Source organism: Rhipicephalus sanguineus, unplaced genomic scaffold, assembly GCF_013339695.2.
Source record: "Rhipicephalus sanguineus isolate Rsan-2018 unplaced genomic scaffold, BIME_Rsan_1.4 Seq779, whole genome shotgun sequence".
NCBI lineage: Eukaryota > Metazoa > Arthropoda > Arachnida > Ixodida > Ixodidae > Rhipicephalus > Rhipicephalus sanguineus.
This window is the reverse complement of record NW_023615971.1, coordinates 7,539-25,611: the sequence shown is the minus strand read 5'-3', so window position 1 is coordinate 25,611 and position 18,073 is coordinate 7,539. Positions and strand designations below refer to the sequence as shown.

The following is an 18,073-nucleotide window of genomic DNA, read 5'->3' as shown; positions in this document are numbered from 1 at the left end:
GCTGGTCTGGTTCCGTCCCCTCTTTGCTTTTTATGTCAAGAGCCTGAAAACATTGATCACTTTTTAATACATTGCCGTCGTTTCTCTAGTCACAGGAAAAAACATTTCGAATATTTATTCAGAAATTTGAACATTCCTCTAGATTCTGCAAATATTCTTTCCCTTGGGGCGTCTTCTCTGGGCCACAGCAACAGGAACGTTTGCATAGCTGTCTGCGAATTTCTTCGAGACGCAAGAAGAGTTCCTTATTAAGTTATTTCCTATTGCAATTTGGTATTTTATAATTCTTTTCTCTAATTGATTATTTTCGATATTACGGTTCTTTTCTCATTCTATTGGCACATAACCCAAAGATTCTTATTTTATTTTCAATACTCGCTTGTAGTCCGATTAATTCAATTACTTTTGCCTAAATTTTTAAATTTCCATGTAATGTTTACCGCCGGTTTCATGGCCAATCCCCCTTTGTGGGTAAGAGCCACTAGAAGAGGATCAAGCAAGCAAGCAAGGTGCACGGCAAAATCACACAAAGGATTCATAAAAACATACAGGAAATAATGCGAGTGCACTCACCGCCAGTGATGTTCCCGCCACCTTCTTTAAAAGACGCCGCTGCCATAACTGCACATGGTTCGATTCCAACGCCGAAGCGATCCGTATCTACCTGGAATGGCGAATACGATACGCAGCGCATACGGAGCACGTGCGAATGCGCAGCACATGCGGAGTCGCACAACCAGAGAACATCTATGCACAACGCGGAAAGCTCGCCAACCCGCCCCAGAGAACATCTCCCGCCCGTCCGCTCCGTAGCTAATGACAAGAGGCCGAATTTTTAGGCATTAAAAGAGGTCGTTTTAGGCGCCAAAAATAGGCAGGCAGAACAACGTTCTAGGCCTAAAATATTGTAAATATAGGCACAATATATTATCACAGAAATGCAAAAAACTTCAGACGAAGGCGTGTGCGACCCCTATCAACGATAGGAAAACAAAAACGTTATTGCTTAAGATGGCACAATAGCGCCAGCAGTTGAACATAGTTGTGCAATGGTGCTTTGTCCCGCACAGTCAGCAAAACACGGTCTCTCCCATGTTCTGCACAGAGAGTCAAGTGTCCAATGTCGAACCAACACACTCATGGTACACTGTACTCATGGGGTGTCTTTTCGGCATGGCCGAGAAGGGCAGAGCAGGAGCAGATAGCCAGATCGCTAAAAGACCTGAAGGGAGAGATTCCTCCTATCGGCCGGGTCGCACCTCGTAGCCAATTTCTCCCCTGACAGTGAACCACTGGCGTAGTCAGGCGGAGGGGGCTCCCGAAACTATTCAGTTTTGCATATTTATATATACACGCACACATACAGACGCACGCACAAACATACATAACGTATAATTGACCCCCCCCCTCCCCCCAAAAAAATTTCTAGCTACGCTACTGCAGTGAACACTTTAAAACGTAAATTACAAACAAAAGAAAAGCCCGTGCACATCACATTTTTCTTTCTGTTTTGCTCTTCACTTTCCTTTCCGCTGACGGCCCTCCGCGGTTTTGCATTCGCCAACCGCTCGCGCCATGTCAGCGCGGTGGAGAATGCTCGCCGGCGTGTCCCACTTCACTGCTGCTAGCGGTTGTTTGCGGGAGTTGGTTGAACTAGAGGATTACGTCGAACCCCATAGTTCCGAACAGTCAAGCTTTCACGGTAACATAAATAACGGTCTCAAACTGCACCCGGGAGCGAAACTTGAGGATAAGTAGTATTCATATAAGCTCCAAATCTTGAAAATTGGCATTTATAGGCATTTGTAAGCGTTTAGGCACAAACGCCAAAGATACGCATTTATAGGCGCTATAAAACACTATAAAAACTTTTCTGAACCTCTAATTCATGCTCGTATATCAAAATGGCACGATTGGAGTGCAAGGAACAAAATAGGCACTTGCCTCAAATCCGGTCTCTACTAATGACGGCGACGATGGTGCTTCCTCCCAGCCAAATACTGCGTTTCCTTTCTAAAAAAATTATTCTTTCAGGAAAGTGTACAGTTTGAAGTTCAATTTATTAAGTATTTTACGTGAAGGACACGCTGTTATATCTAGTTTACAATTTACAGATGTCCTTTGAGACGTTCGAAGCATGACGTATGCTTCACGCACCGAATCTCGGAGGCCTCTCCACTTGAGCTGCTTGAGCGTAGCGCGCAGAGTAATAAATGGGAGAGAACACGGGGGCGGGCGGGCGCATGGGGCATTACCCATGCAAACTCTATGGCATTACCCACCGCGCGCACCGTGTTGGGAGAAGCCATCATCCCAGCTGCGCCTGGAAATGACCTCGCAAAGTCGTTGGTTGTAACGTTGCAAAAAAGTAAAGCCGTTTTTTTATTCCTCCCTTTTAAATAAGCGCATTTTGGAAACAACGAAAAAAAAAGTCATAACATGGGTACATTATCGAGGCAACATTCGCGCCACAACGTTGCCTCACAACGTTGTTCGAACATTTGCAAATGCTTTACGATTTCATATAACATACGCACATGTTGCCGCAATATTGTCTAAGGTTGAGCAACGTTCCGCCACATAGCAGATGTTGCGTAAACATTGCCGCAACAAGTTGGGCTACTAGTGCGCCCAGACATAATCATCATGATCAGCAAAAGCATCAACAAAGTGAGCAGCTGCCAGGTTCGCGTGTTGGCTTACGGCCGCGTAGGGGGTACTTCGCCGATTCGCAAAAGGAAGTATGGCGTAGTGGGCACTTCGCAAATGTACTTGCAGTAGGCATTCGAGGATAATTTTAAACCGCCAAATATTACAAATATCCCTGTGTAAGTGTGTGCCACGGTTTCAAGGGCCAACTACTACTACTCGCATAGACGTTCCGTTCCATGCGAAATGGTTGAGGTGTTCACCGAGTAGCAAACCGAGGCTACCAGTTGAGAAGGTGGTATGAACGGGGCCCAATTACGCCATCGGGTCCCACTCTTGAGGCGAAGCTCAAGCGTCCCCCAGCTTTTTCAGAGAGGTTGAAAAAAGTTGCTACCAAAAAATTGCCGCAGCTACGCACTAGTGGTGGGAAGACTGGGGAAACAGCAAAGCTGGTGGCGCTCCCCTCCTCCATTCCTTCCCCCTCACCCTCAGTTCCTTTTCCCACTTCTTGTTATACTGCAGTATGCATGGCTATGCCATGGTGCACCCTTTCTCCTCTTCCTCACCTTCACGTCCCTTCCCCCTTGATAAATACTATACATAGGCATGCTATGCTTCACTTATCTTTCCCTTCCCTTTCCAACCTCCTTGCTCTACTATACTATACGTGACTATGGTATGTTTTCTTCCTCCTTCTTCCTCTTTCTTTCTATTTCTTTCTCTCCCTCTCTAGTTCGTTCTCTCTCTTTGTTTGATTCTCTCTCTTTCTCATTCTGTCTTGCTATCTGTTCTTTCTCTCTCTTTATTGTGTTTGTTTCTTTGTATTTTTTTCTCTCTCTGTATATTTCTTTTTTTGTCTTTCTTCCTTTTCTTTCTATTTCTCTGTTTCTGTTTCTTTCTACCTCTTCCTTTCGCTCTCTCTGTTCTCGCCCATCTGAGTTATTGCATCCTACGCCGGACAAATCGGCGCCCGTGTTCTACGAGAACAGCGCACGCAGTTCACGATGATGATAGTTTTTCTTCACGACTGAGCATAAACAGCTCCGCGTGAAAACGATATCAGGTGGGGATGTTCTGCACCTTGCAATCGCAAGTCTGTAAGAAGGTTTTACAGCACGGTACGCAAAAGATGGCATGCGATACCAAACATGCATACAGCACATGTGACACATGTGCATAGTATACCGCTTACTTTTGATCAGGAATGCATTGGACAAACTGGGCGATGCATTCATATTCATTTGCGGGAACATACGAATATTTTACCCTCTGGTACTGGTGATAACCTTCCTTACATTGCAAGTAGTGCGGTTCCACTCCCTTGTTTAGCAGCGTATCAGTTGTGGGTAAGGCGAAGACGCAGCATGAAAGAGAATTTATTGATGGGTACCGCATTTGGAAACTTGACCATGGAAAATGTGTAAGCGCTCCTTCGACGATTTTGACCAAGCATAACGTGTCAATTTCTTGAACAGCGGTGACGTACGGAAATTAGACGAACAGAGTGGTTTAGATAGGGTACTTTTGCGCATGTCCGGTACTGACTTGAGAGGAGGGGTTTCCTTTTATAATAAACTTCAGTTGTTAGTGGCCACATCTGTGTCACTGCCTCTGTTTTCTACCTCTCGGCCTTTTTTTTCCTGTTTCCGCCTTCTTCTGGCTTTTTTTGAGTGTAACAAAGTATGAACTCGCCCAACAAACAATTATCTTGAACATTATGTACTTGTAGAGAGTATGCGGCGGATGGACTGACTGCGAGACGAGACGTCCGTGCGGTATGGTCGTTTATTCTCCGTCTTCTGAGCTGCGGCGGCACGTGAGCGTGGGCCGCCACCGCCAGAGGGGGATGGAAAGAGAGAAGAGGCAAAGCGTACACCAGACATTGTCTTACGCATACACAAAAGCACAGTGTAAGAAATGATACACAAAGTAAGGTTCACGGCACAGAGTTTATGTTACGTGCGGGTGCGGAGGCGTGAGAATGTAAACACAACTTGAGCTTGCGAGTTCCGACGCTCACCACATACTCCTATGACTCAGCAAGCTGTACGCTAGCGTTGCTTGTACCCGCAGCAATACGCTAACGTTTCGATAATAGGGACTTCTGTGCTGTAGCGTGAGTGCCAACGTTACGCCGGTCTATAACCTACACTTCAGAAGGGTGGATAGGTGGGCTAGCTGGTGATTCATAGTTGTTCAAAGAACTGACAGCGTGGGAGAAAGGACGACAGACGAGGTAGAACGTCCTCTGTCGCTCGTGTTGTATGGTTCTACCTCGTGTGTCGTCCTTGTTCCAGCGCTCTCAGTTCTTTGAACAATAAGCTACAGTTTACGCGCCAGTGCAGTCGACGTTCTTGGTAAGCCCACGATATTCACATAACTACTGAATTAACGTAGATGCACATCGCAAGACTTGGATAAAAGCAAAAAAAAAAAAAGGCGTCACACGCAGCTGCTCGCTGACTGCAAAATCGATTTAAAAACTACGCGGGATCCACTGGAGCCTTTCGTTTTGTTGTACGTGTGCTGATATTAGTCCGAAGATTGCACCAACTTGTTCTGCTCACAAATCTGTGTTAAACTGTGCTCATACTATAGAGCACCCGCTGCTTTTGGCAGCTGTGCCTACAGGCGGACACAACGCGCAATACAGGCGGGAAGACGAGGGCACACATGACAGGAGCGCTATACTATAGCCGTATCGACGTTTATTGTGGTGTTAGCGCTTACATGTTAAGGACAGCCATATTTTGTACGAATGAAGCTTGTGGGATTTCGCAGTGGTGGCGGTGTGAACCTAGCGCAGGGTGAACCTCAGAAAAAGTGAACGTAGCGAAAACGTGCGATAGGTGTTGGCATGCAGAGTGAGACTGTGAGAGATAACGCTAGCACAGCTATTGCTGCTAATTGGCAGCGTTGTGCGCGGCAGTAAGTGTTCGCCACCTGGACTACACAAGTCCAGAGCCCGACGTTTTGCCAAGGGCTGCGTTATTCGGGGCACACGCGTGAGGACGACAGCAGCGACACTTGCTGAGGGCGAACGCCACGTGCTCGAGGAGGGCCGCCGGCAGGCAGATGGAGAAGCATCCAACCATGAGGAAGAAGAGGCCGCTCACGTCCTCCACGCGGATGGTGTGGAAGGTGAAGGACTGCGCCCTCTGCGCCCCGGTCTCGCTCTTCTGTTGGGCCCGCTGGATGATGCTGAGCCGATACCACTCGGGAAGCCCGGACTCGATGATCCACCGGGTGCTGAAAGTGCGTGGCCACAATAAGCAGCACAGTCGAAGGAAAAGACATCGACACTACACGTTGTGTCATTCAAGATTAGAAATGTAGCTTCTACCTTTACATACAGACACGCGTTCTGAACAGCACCGTTTATTAGCAAGAAAAATATGGCAGATAGGCCTGGTTGCTGAGTTCATAGCGCAAGCTTTATATGTGGGTTTTGTGTAAAGCTTGGTCAGCGTGAGTAGTGAACACCATGTACTGCAGTGTTTGGCCCTTTCTGCGTCTTCTCGCCAACTTCCTTTTTTGCGCTTATGATTGCTTGAGCCTTTCTCTGGCAGTTTGAGACTGTATTAACATCGACATCAACACGTTTTTTTAGAAGATCTGGTGACGGACAATTTGAAACTAGAGTTTATTATTTCGGCAGAGTGCACGTGACTTTACCACAGCATGAATTCACTTTCGTAATTGCAGCCTGTGACTGGTTATCAGCCGCATGGATTTTCTCACGAATGAATTTTCCAACTCTTGTAGCAAACCATGATAGTTTCCCGATCCAAATAAAATTAAATAGGCAACGGTGGCAAGTAGAACGACCAAATTTCTGTCATTCTATCAACCGAGACACATAGAAAGTCCGAAGACAGCCGTTTACTGTGTGGCCTTGTTGTCCTTTCTATAAAGTCGCACTTACATTTGTGGTGCCATATATCTTTCCTTAACGAAGAACTGTGACTTAGAAACCCGGAAAGAAACTCTCTAGGCTGAGAATGTCATATCTGCAGCTTTCCTGCACCGAGTTTAGCTTTCGTATTCACACTTTCTCATCTCGTCATGGCATAAGTATTCATGCTCGCTCAGGTATGTGGTGTGTTTCCCGTCCAAGCCATACGGTGATGCGGACAGCGCGCCGCCGGCAGCGGTAATGGAAACACCAGCTAACTTAATTAGCTAAGCCTTTATATTGCAGGCAGACTTCATTTGTTACCTTTGGAATCAACAGGCACAAAAATCATCCTTCATTAATTTTTTTAAACTGTCGGAATTACATTAAGCTTGAACGGTGAAATGTTTTATATATCTTGATAGTATAGTAGCAGTATTGTGGTTTGAGGACAGAAAAGACGGTTATTTCTGCAACTCACTAGGGAGCGCTGCTCAGCGTCGTTGCGGGGAGGCGGAGTGAAATAAGATAGAGGCACCTTCTCGAGAAGTGAGTATACCCTCAACGCCTAACGCCAGGCCGAGGCACCTCTCTCACCATTAGAAAACTTCGTGACTACAGTAACGGTAAGAGGTCATAGGCAGTGTGTAGCAGTAGACGGACAGCCGCGACAGCACTTCCGCACGCGTTACGCGGTCATGTTCAGAATAATCAGAAGTTGCCAAAAGTGCGAAGTAAGTGATGCGGTGCCTTGGGCTACATAAGTACACGGACATGATCAGTACTTTTGTGCGGCTATATAAATCTTGCTTGGAAGGGTAGCGCTAGTGGACACGGACTAAAGGAAGACACACGGACACAGACAGAAGTGCTCTAGCAACTGTTTTTTTATTGAAAATCTGCCCTACATATATACATCACTTTTATGGCCACGTGACAATTTCAGCGCACTGGCGAGTTCAGAAACTTCATTTCTTTTTCTGACAACACTATCGATGGTGTGCTGACACATTTCGCCCCTTCTATGATTATGGCCTTTGCTTCGATGATTTCCCGAGTGCACTTATCTTTGTGGCGGCTGATTATGATAAATTTTGAGTAAACAAGTGAACAAGCCCAGTCATTGCAATGTGTGGACAGGTGCCCATCTCTGTATTGAGCAACGTTTTGTTTGTGCCCCGTAACCGGTCATTGATACATCGGCCCGTTTGGCCGATATATTTCCCGCCATATGTAAGTGGCAAACTGTATATCACGCCTTCTGCGCATGGCATGAAAGGATTTTGGTGCTTTTTCTGGCACCCTTCCGGCTTTTAAATTGCAGGGTCGGTGAGCTTACACATGTGGCTTAGCTTATCGGGTGCTGAAAAACCACCTTTACGCCCACCTGACCTGCTACTTTTTTTCAGCCCGTGCGAGATCTTGCGTATGTACGGCATTACTGCCACCTTCTTCTTTTTCCTGGATGCGGTGGCAGGTTCACCATCCGGGTACCGAACTTTCGTGAGCATTTTGCTCGCAACGGAGACGAGCACATGCGTTGGGTATCCTGCCAAGTCAAGCCCAGCCGTGCCGCTTGTTCTTGCAGGCTGGTTGTCACTGTGTGAACACAAGACTTGCGGCGGAGGGCATTTGTCAAGCAGAGTTTAACGATACCGCGCTTCACAAACTTTGAATGGGAGGAACTGTACGCCAAAAGCGGCTTGTTGGCTCGGGGGTGATAAGCCCCGCATGCATGGTTTTCACCAAAGGTTAGTTGAAGATCGAGAAAGTGCAAAATATTTTCAACCGGTGATTCATGAGTTAAAATAAGTGGGGCGAGGCAATTCCGGAAGATTTCTAAAATCTCGGCTTCCTGGTCACTGCTGCCTAGGGATTTGTCATGGATGATTATGTAATCGTCAACAAATATAAAAATTCCTAAAACATTTGTTCCCCCAAGGCTGTTCCTTAAACATTTGTCCATCTTAGCTAAAAGCAGGTCGCTTAGGACTGGTGCCAAGCAGGAGCCGATGCATACACCTTGTTTCTGTATATACACTTTTTCGTTTCATTGTATGTGGGTTGAATTTAGGTAAAATGTGAGCAGCTCAAGAAACCTAGCTACAGTCAAGCCTGTTGCGTTTCGAAATGCTACTGCTCCAAAATTATCTATGCATTCTTCAACACATGTTAGCAACTGATTGTGCGTAACGAATAATAAAGGTCTTTTACACCGATTGACCACGTATTCAGGCTCTTGCACGAGTGCAGCTTAAAGAACTCCACTACAGCGTCTGAGTTCTTCACCAAGTAGGGATCGTTGTTAGGGAGGAGCGCTAACTTGTCTTGTAGGAACTTTGCAACATGTTTCTGCCATGTCCCGGTCTCCGATATTATAGCCCGAAGAGGACAGTTCTGCTTGTGCGTTTTCACATTGAACATCGCCCTCAAACCAATGTTCTTGCTTCCGTCTACATCTTTCGCTAAGCGAGAAAGGCCTATCGTGCTGCACAACCTTATTGCTTTAGCTTTAAGTTTGGCCAACGAGACGCCCTTACATTCCTTTAGAACCGACGTGACTGCTTGCTTCGAGCGCTTTTGAGTCGAATTGCGACTGCGACATTGCAACGAAACCGCCCTCTTTGTCAGCGGGTAGTAATCGTGCTGACTATTCACGAAGAACATTAACTTGCCTTACTGAGGGTCGAGGCGTCTGGTTGGATGCTACGCGACACGACGTCGACACATTGTCCAACACAATGTTCATGATCACTATCTGGAGCTTTTCGGGAGACTTCTCTTACCATGGCGAGAAGCTCGGGCCTTGGTGGCACGGCGGACTTTGGTACAAGGCCTAGAACTCGCTCCGCTGTTTTCGATTGATGGACATCGCCGATGACGCGCAGGTTGCTTGTCGATACAGCTGGTTTCTTGGGCAGTCCTGCTCGTAAACCTGGCAGCAACCGTTGCCAAATGAATTCGGTGCTGCGGCTTGCGGCGCCGTTGAGCTGACGTAGCATCTTGCTTGCTTGGGGTCCTGGCAAGGCACAACGGACGGATACAGACAGGAGGCTTGCGTAAAAGCGGGCTTGCTGCCGCCATTACGACCTGAGTATTTTGCGCATTATGAGTCTGTGTCCAGCTGATGGTTCGAGACCATCAAACAAAAGTCTCGCTTCCCCAGGTAGAAGTTTAGTCCGGATGCAGAATGTCATTGCGCGGGATCGGCATCTGGCGTTGGCGATGCTTGCCAATGCCAAATGAGTTCCTCGTGCTCGCGGTGACGATCCTTTAGCAGCATTTACGAATTCATATAATGGCGTAGGATGAAGATGATAGTAGCAATAAAGAAGATCTCTGTTACTGGATGCGGACGCGACACCCTCAGTCCAGAATCCTGGTGCAGGTGTATCAATCAGCGAATGCGTGAGTCGAAGCATTGGTACTTTAAGCGAGCGGGGAAACATGAGACAATAAGATGATAAAGGCAGAGAGTTTAAAACTGTAAACAGTTCGAGCACACACGCTCGTCACACGAACGACACAAGATCAGCGCATCCTCTCCGAAGTAAGCCTTATCGAGTTTCCGCGAAGGAGCGCAACGTCACTTAAGAGCAAGTTAATGAGATGCTAACCACTGGCGTCATTCAATGATCAAGTCCCTGGGCTGCGCCTGTTATCTTGGTGAACCAAAAGGACGGGTCCTGGAGGTTCTGTGTAGACTATCGGCATCTGAACTCTATAACAAAGAAGGACGTCTACCCGGTTCCTAGTAACGATGATGCCATCAACTACCTCATTCAACGTCCTGTGTTTCCTTTGGTGGACTTTCGATCACGGCATCGACGAATTCCCATGGATCCGACTGGCAAAGAAAAAAACGGCCTCGTTAAGCCAGATGTACGTTTCAATTTAACGATATACAGTTCGGCTTGTGTAATGCCCCCGCAACATTTGAAAGATATTTGGACACAGCCTTGCGGGACCTCAAATGAGACATCTGTTACCTGGACCACGTGGTGACCTTTGGCTAACCTGCTTTGACCTTGTTCTAACCTGCCCGGAGAAAGATGCAATAACACTTAAATAAAAATGTCGTTTCGGAGAGCGCGAAGCACTGGTTCAACAATACTTAGAGTTAGTGGACAAAAATGGTGTTAGACTGGACCCGCAAAAAGCAACATCAAGCAGCCGCAGTGTCTCTGGGAGCTGTGAAGCTTTCTGGCATTATGCTCTTGCTTTCGCCGATTTGTTCCGAATTTCGCTAACATGCAACAACCACCGAGTGACTTGCTGCAAAAGGATGTACACTGCTTGCCACTTGGCATCAAATTGTAAATAAGTATTTAAGCATCTACAGTTCATGCGGACCTCCGGGCAGGTACTACGCCACTTTGATCCCTATGCTCCCACAGAAATCCATAATGACGCCAATGGAATTGGTCTCGGTGCAGTGCTCGTTCAACGCCATGGCAATGCTGAACACGTGGTCGCCTATGCAACCATCGATTGAGCAAGGCAGAGCGCAATTAAAGATTGAAAGAACAGGAGAGCCGTGCTGTCGTTTTCGCCGTACACTAGTTGAAATTGAATTGAAACTGAAATTTTATTCCGCAAGAGGAGTATGTTACGAGGAAGGTACGGAAAAGCTATATGAACAGCTCGAGGGGCCCTGGCCCCCATGCACACAGATAGCAAAGAAGCGTGCGGCTAAGTGAGTAGAACCTATTAGGAGAAATATGTATGAGTTTCAGAACACGGCTAGAAAAAAGGAGATTACAATACACGCATAGAAAAAAGGTTGTCGTCATGTCACACCATTATGAAACATTAAACACAGTTCTTTCGGTGATATACTAGATAAGGTAACATTACGTTCCTTTAATATGAGGTTTACACGTGTAAGCAGTTGAAATTTTAGCATTCAATTGATTTCCGTAATTTGTTCTGTATTTGGATATATACCACATTTCAGTTTAGCCCATATATCTACGGCCGTCGCTTCTCAGGCAGGAGGCTGAGAAGCGACGGCCATCATTCTCATTGCTGGTTCGTATGCCTACGCGACCCTTGCGGCCGACTTCTGCGATGGGCCTTGCGATCATAACACTAACTTTACAAAATGCTACAACAGCAGGAACGGCCACGCGAACGCTGATTGTTTATTGCGCCTTACTCTACCTACGACTGAGCGCTACGCTGACAACTTCGATCAGTATATCGACAGTATTCACTATCACTTCCCTGATCTCGTGACTTTTCGCACAGCAAATGACGAGGACCGTTGCTTAGATTCTCTGTTCGCCTCAATGAATGAACACGCCAACCGAATCTGTTTCGAGGTTTACGACGACGTCCTGTACAAGAAAAATTATTCCGGCCAAGGAGCCCGTCTGCTTCTAGTCATTCCACGCATTCTGCTGTTGCAAGTTTTTGGGTTTTTCCTCGATGACTCAACCTGCGGCGACATGGGCTTTGCCAGAACGCTTCACCGCTTCCAGCAAATACTCGACTTGGCAAGGAAGGATACGTTGAGCGTTGCGAAGAATGCCAACTTCATGGGCGTCCCGCGACTACGCTGCCAGGACTTTACCATCGCGTACAGCCTGCTAACTGTCCCTTCGAGACTGTGGGTATTGACCTCCTTGGTCCGTTTCATCGATACGCCAGCAGCAGGGGCGTAGCCAAGGGGGGGGGGGGGTTGGGGGGTTCAACCCCCCCCCCCCGAAATTTTTCAATTTTGCTTGCTCATATATACACGCACACATACAAACGCACGCACGAACATACATAAACATACATACGTATGGTTGAACCAACCCCCCCCCCCCGAAAAAAATTTCTGGCTACGCCCCTGGCCAGCTGGGTCATCGTCTGTATTGACCACCTAACGCGTTACGAAGAAACTGCGGCAATACATGCTGCTACGACCTGGCATGTGTCGCAGTTTATGCTTGACTTTATAATCCTGCGCAATGGTCCTCCGCGTGTCGTCATTAGTCACCGGGGACGTCAATCGGTCGCTGATATCGTTGAAGAGATCCTGGTTATGTCCGCCCACCAGTTCCGCTATGCCACCCCATATTACCCGCAGACCAGCGGCCTGATATAGCACACGAACAGGACTCTAACCAGCATGCTATCTATTCATGTCGATTCCAAGCACAAGAACTAGGCCGATATACTACCCTATATCACATACGAGTACAACACCGCGAAACATGAGACAACAGGCTACCCACCATTCTATATGCTCAACGCTAGCTCTCCTCGCCGCTGCCTCGACACTATTCTCCCTTTTACGCCGGACATGCAAACCTCGATTGCGGAGTCGCTATATTGCGCAGAAATAGCCTGTCACATCGTACGCCTGCGACCTATGGCATCTCAACAGCGTTCCGAGACCCGCTCCGACGCCCGACATCACCCCGTTTTTTATACTAAAGGTGATCTTTTGTGGTTGTGGGCACCGGTACGCAAACGTGGTATGCGCCAAAGGTTCTTTGCTTGCCGCGGTCCATTCGTCATTCTCGACAAGCGTCATCCATGTTGCGTATATGATCTCTAATGTCGCAAGCAACAGTCGCCACTCTAGCAAGACACAGCTAACACACCTCGCACACCTTAAACCCTACCTCATCACTCTGACCGATTCGCTCAGTGAGCATCATCTGCGAACGGGTAAGTGAAACGTGCTAGCGAAGATTTTAGGAAGGAGAGGACTAAGCTGGGCTGGCTGGGGATAATTTATGATGACCACCTTATTTCGTGCACACACGTAACCAAGAAAGGCGTACGTGCACCGGGTATCTTACGGAGGCTCTGCAACAGTTGATCGGGGATGAGACACCAGTTATGATACAGAAAATGTATATGCGCCCAGTTTAAAAATTCGGATGTGCTTTGTATACCGCTGCACCGGCTTATAAAGTGCGTCCTCTTGCAGTTCTGAAAAAGGAGGCTTTACAGTTATGCCATGGGTTACCAAAGTTTCTAGCCAACAATGTCCCATACTTGTAGAGGTACGATTGCCCTTTCCTTTTTTTGTAGATTTCGATTATTAACTGCTGAAACATTCTTAAGGATGTAAAAATGCTCTATATTATTTTCATTTCTCAGCCTGTGTTACTTTCCCAATCTTATTGGCCTTGGTTTCACTGGCTGGGGATAATTTATGATAACCTCCTTCCTTGGTAGACAACATTGAATACATAACCAAGAAAGGAGTACATGCGCTTGGTGAGCTACGTACAGGCACTTGTCCGCCCATTATTTATTTATTTATTTATTTAGTTATTTATTTATTTATTTATTTATTTATTTCAAAGTACCTTACAGGACCCATGGGGGGTATTGAGTAAGGGGGGCAATACATATATGCACCTCAAACTGGAAAAATATAGAAGAAACAACTGAGTAAGGGGGGCAATACATATACACACATCAAACTGGAAAAAAATACAAAAGAAACAATTCCAAAATAATAAGTCAAACAACAAGCCTCAACATGTACAAATGTTCAACATGTACAAAAGATTCACGCATGGTAACCGCGAACGAAACTGCATTGCCCGCGCATGCAGCGGCCACAAGGCAGAATCCTCGCGCACATGGATATGGCAATCACAAAAACGGACCAATACGGACCAATGAATTATGATACGGCATCTACTTGCTGAGGTTTGTGAAGTGGCTTGCACCATTGAGTAATGTACCCCCTATTGGCAATGACAGAGAGAACCTTCATAATTATTTTGGACGGTGTATATCCGCACCACACCAAAAATGTGCCTTTGGGTATACTAAACGGTTTCCTGCAAAGTCATTCAGAGGGGTTAAACATAACAAATGCCTCAAAACATAACAGATGCCTCAAAAGAAGAAGAGAAATCTGTCATTGGTATTTTCTCTGAGACTTCCCGGTTACTTATCTGTATTTCTGGAGGAATTGAGGGCGATCGTAATGGCATGACGAAAGCTCAGCCCATCAGCCTCGAGAGTGGGCATAGTGGCAGATTCTTTATGTTGAGAACTCTCTGCAAACAGTGGTTCTCGTGTATAACGTACTTATAATTCTCTTATTCCCGCTCACGTAACTCCAACTAGATTAAGCTAGGTGCCTGGCCACATCAGAATAAAAATAAATTAAATATTGGACAGCTTGGGGAAGGCCAGTTTTAGTGGTGCGATCCTCTCTATTATTCCGGTGCCAGGACTCAACATCGCTGATAAATTCAGAAGGCGAGATTCAAGACTCTGGCAACACTCTAATTACTCATCTAAACTTATACCGACACCTCTTGTTTCGTTGGCGTAGAATGTTCTGCTTTACCCAAAAAGAGCAAGTTACGTCTACAAAATTACGTTGTGGTGTCTCAAAATAAAAGTTTTACATAGATAGAGCTGGTATGGCTCTCTGTTCATTTTGTAATAAGTACGAATTAATTGAACACCACTTTTTTGTCATTAAAAGGCTTTCGTGTACTCAGGGAAAGCACTCAAAGAAGCATTAAGTCGAATTGGATTGTATCCGTTAAAAATGGTTAATGGAATCAGGATGATCTTGACTAGAATTTCGTAAATTACCATTAATAATTTATGTTCATTATTCTAAAATGTCTCAATAGCCATAAAATTGATGTGTTCATTTTTCTTAGAAATGTATTCGTTTCTTGGCCAATCCCCCAGGGTGGGCGCGAGCTAATGATGTAGGTCATCAGTGTCATCATCATCATCGTTGACTGGCTCAGGGAGGTGCTCTCGCTGAGCTGTACCTTGAGATACCCATCCTGTGTACAAATGCGTTCCATCGTCACAATATGAACTACACGCTGACGACGTCGTCGAACAAATAGTGTGTCCCTGCACAGAGAGCCGCCTGAGTTTCTGAAATTAAACCTGCCTTTTTCTTATGCTTAGTTTTCTAAAAAACTGATGCTGCCTACTGTAACTGGTGGAGAGAAGTAAGCTTAAAGCATAAACGGAAACTTTAGTGTAACATGACCACATGCGCGCGGAGCAGAGGCCATTGACAGATGGCACTTCGCTCAGGGATAAGACGAGGAGACTGGCGCGAGCTGCTCGTCTTGGGCAGCGGTGCGTGCATACGCAGTTGTAACTAAATCTGTATTCGCCCTGCCCTGCCTTTCTTTCCCGTATAGCAATAGCAACCGTGGCGGAAATATTTCACGCGCTTCTTGGCATCGATATCGCTTGCGCCACCGAGCCTCGTCAAGGAAAATGTTCTGATGTAGTCACCGTTGGTGCAGCGTCTTGCGCAGGCTGACGGGAAGGCCTCTGTTGACCCACATGCCCATAGTCAAGTTCATGGAGATCTCCCGGGCCATGTAGAACTCCCCTTGCGGAGGCTTGTCGTACAATCTGACCAAGGCGTGATAGAGCAAGGTAATGTCCAGGAACACCACCTGTAAGTCAGCTGTGTTGTGACTGCGTGCACATGTCGCGGAACTGCGCAGTACGCTGTACGAATACAATGCGAGCAGCTCATTTGAGTGTATTGAGTTCGCAAACGGTCAACGTGCTTTCGGCGAGGTTAGTTGTTTCTTGAAAGGAAATGCATGAAATCAACACAAGCGCATGCGCTGTGTGAGTTCGTATAAAATAGCTGTAATATGCTGCTTCAGTTAACTGGAAAAATGTAGGCACGAATAATTTTGGAAAGGGACGCAATGAGACACAAGGGCCTCGCGCCTACATACATTTTTTTTTTACTTTCGCTTCTCAGAAATAGGCTCGTCGAAAGTTACCATTTCGTGGAGTACTGAACAGGTAGCACCAATAAGCAGGCATCCAGCGCAGCGGTGGAATATGTATGAGGCGATACTTGTTTGAGCCAAAAACCGTGCGAAGTAGCTCAATATAAGCTTCGAATTTGAGAGGGATGCCATGAATAAGAATAAGATAGAGTTCTTATGTCAGAAAAATGATTACCCAGCACTATGCTTCAGTGCATCAGCAGAAAATGTATCAAGTATTGTCAGGCGCTGACAACACTAAGCTCGAACGGTCCAGTGATTCTCACCTGCAGCTTTTGCTCATGAGCGTTCCCAACGGTCACAAAGGTCTGCACGCATTCACACTAAGACAAAAGTATTTTGGAAAACAGAAGTTGGCTACCATGGCGCATTTCGTTGCTGCAAACTTCGTAAGTAATTCTCGCATTTGGGAGAGAGAAAGAACGAAGAAACTCTTGTTAATTGAACCGTACCCACGCACTGTTGTCTACACCACATTTAATTTAATTTCATTTATGAGGCCACGTTTCATTTCATTTCATAGTTATAATCGGATTCTGGAGAAGATGGAGAACTCGGCGATGCCTTGCAGCCCTTGCGGAAAGACGTCTCAGCTGCCCGTAGCCGTGCATATTTGATTTGCTATGCCTCATGAAAGTGTTTTATGCCAAGGTCCACGAATACTTTCATGACGTATTTCCGTCACGGAAATCGCCGTGATAACTCGTTAAGATTTTGTTTTGTATGACGCATGGCCGCTTCACGCACGCGCAAAGGTGGTTGCCGGCGGGTATTGCGTTTCAAGCATTCTTTGATCAGTCCAAGTGCCAGATTGTCCTTTCGTGTTACAGTTAAAGCTGAAATTTGGGCTAGTTGGTATTGAATTAAATACATATTATAGCGGAACAAAACGAGGACAGAGAAAGATGCACAGAGGACGATGTTCATCACACAGGACAGGTGATCTTTCTCTGTTGTTGGTGTTTCCCGCTGGTTTTTATCTATTTCGAAGGGAATGTGTACAGGGCGTAAGTGAACTAACTGCGAACATCAGCAGGTAGACGCTGCAAAACATTAATACTTAAGAAACGCCTAATATATATATATATATATATATATATGCATAAAGCACGTCCCATAGACTTACCACTGGATATAGTGCGTAAGATCATACTAGAATTTAATTTAATAGAAACAGGAAAGTGCTTTGAGATGCTCCTTCTGCGATACTGGAAAGATGCGTTTACACATGAAGGTTGTGGCTGAAAGGTTGAAGATCAACGGAGAAGCAAAGACATGACCAATACTAGGTTCTAAAAGAAAATACAGACTGAAATGGGGTAATATAATCACCTAGAAGCCTGTAGACCTGCACATACCTTCTTCGCATTAAGCACATCGTCGAACGTTTCCCTCGAGAATACCTCTTTGGCGGGAATGATGCCGCCCATGCGGCGTGCCTTGGCCCATACCTGGCGTTGGTAGACGTCGAGTGAGTTCTGCAAGGTGCCATCCATAGAAAAGAAAAGTAAAGTAAACAAAACTGATTCAGACTAACTCAAAAATTGTGTTTTTTTTTCAGGACTTGATCGTACTCATACTAGAACCGAAAATATTCACTCATCAGGACTCACTCGGCTTTATGCTAACGGAGATGCTACTGAGCCCGGCTCACCAGGGCTGAAACGCACCAAAGTTATGCTCAGCCGGATACTGCTCTGCCTAAACACACAAGGTCGTGTGACTGTGAGTGAGTAGACGTTCGAATGAGTATGACGACATATGCTACAAG

General features: G+C 46.2%; 1 protein-coding gene across 1 annotated transcript; it reads right to left on the bottom strand.

Annotated features, from left to right (window-relative positions):
• Positions 1-5,531: 5,531 nt before the first annotated feature.
• On the bottom strand, positions 5,532-17,781 carry LOC125756792 (uncharacterized). Its single transcript, XM_049411741.1, has 3 exons — positions 17,661-17,781; positions 15,785-15,951; positions 5,532-5,898 (listed from the first exon to the last, which is right to left on the bottom strand). The coding sequence occupies exons 1-3, from the start codon at positions 17,730-17,732 to the stop codon at positions 5,598-5,600; spliced, it is 540 nt and encodes a 179-aa protein (XP_049267698.1). The 5' UTR covers positions 17,733-17,781; the 3' UTR covers positions 5,532-5,597.
• Between the last annotated feature and the right edge of the window lie 292 nt (positions 17,782-18,073).

Bases quoted from the DNA above. Each gene is read 5' to 3' on its own strand.
- LOC125756792 (XM_049411741.1), bottom strand. From the start codon at position 17,732: ATGGGCGGCATCATTCCCGCCAAAGAGGTATTCTCGAGGGAAACGTTC. The intron at 15,952-17,660 runs GTATGTGCAGGT...GCTGACTTACAG, and splicing joins ATGTGCTTAATGCGAAGAAG to GTGGTGTTCCTGGACATTAC. The intron at 5,899-15,784 runs GTGACTACATCA...ACGCACTTTCAG, and splicing joins CGCAAGACGCTGCACCAACG to CACCCGGTGGATCATCGAGT.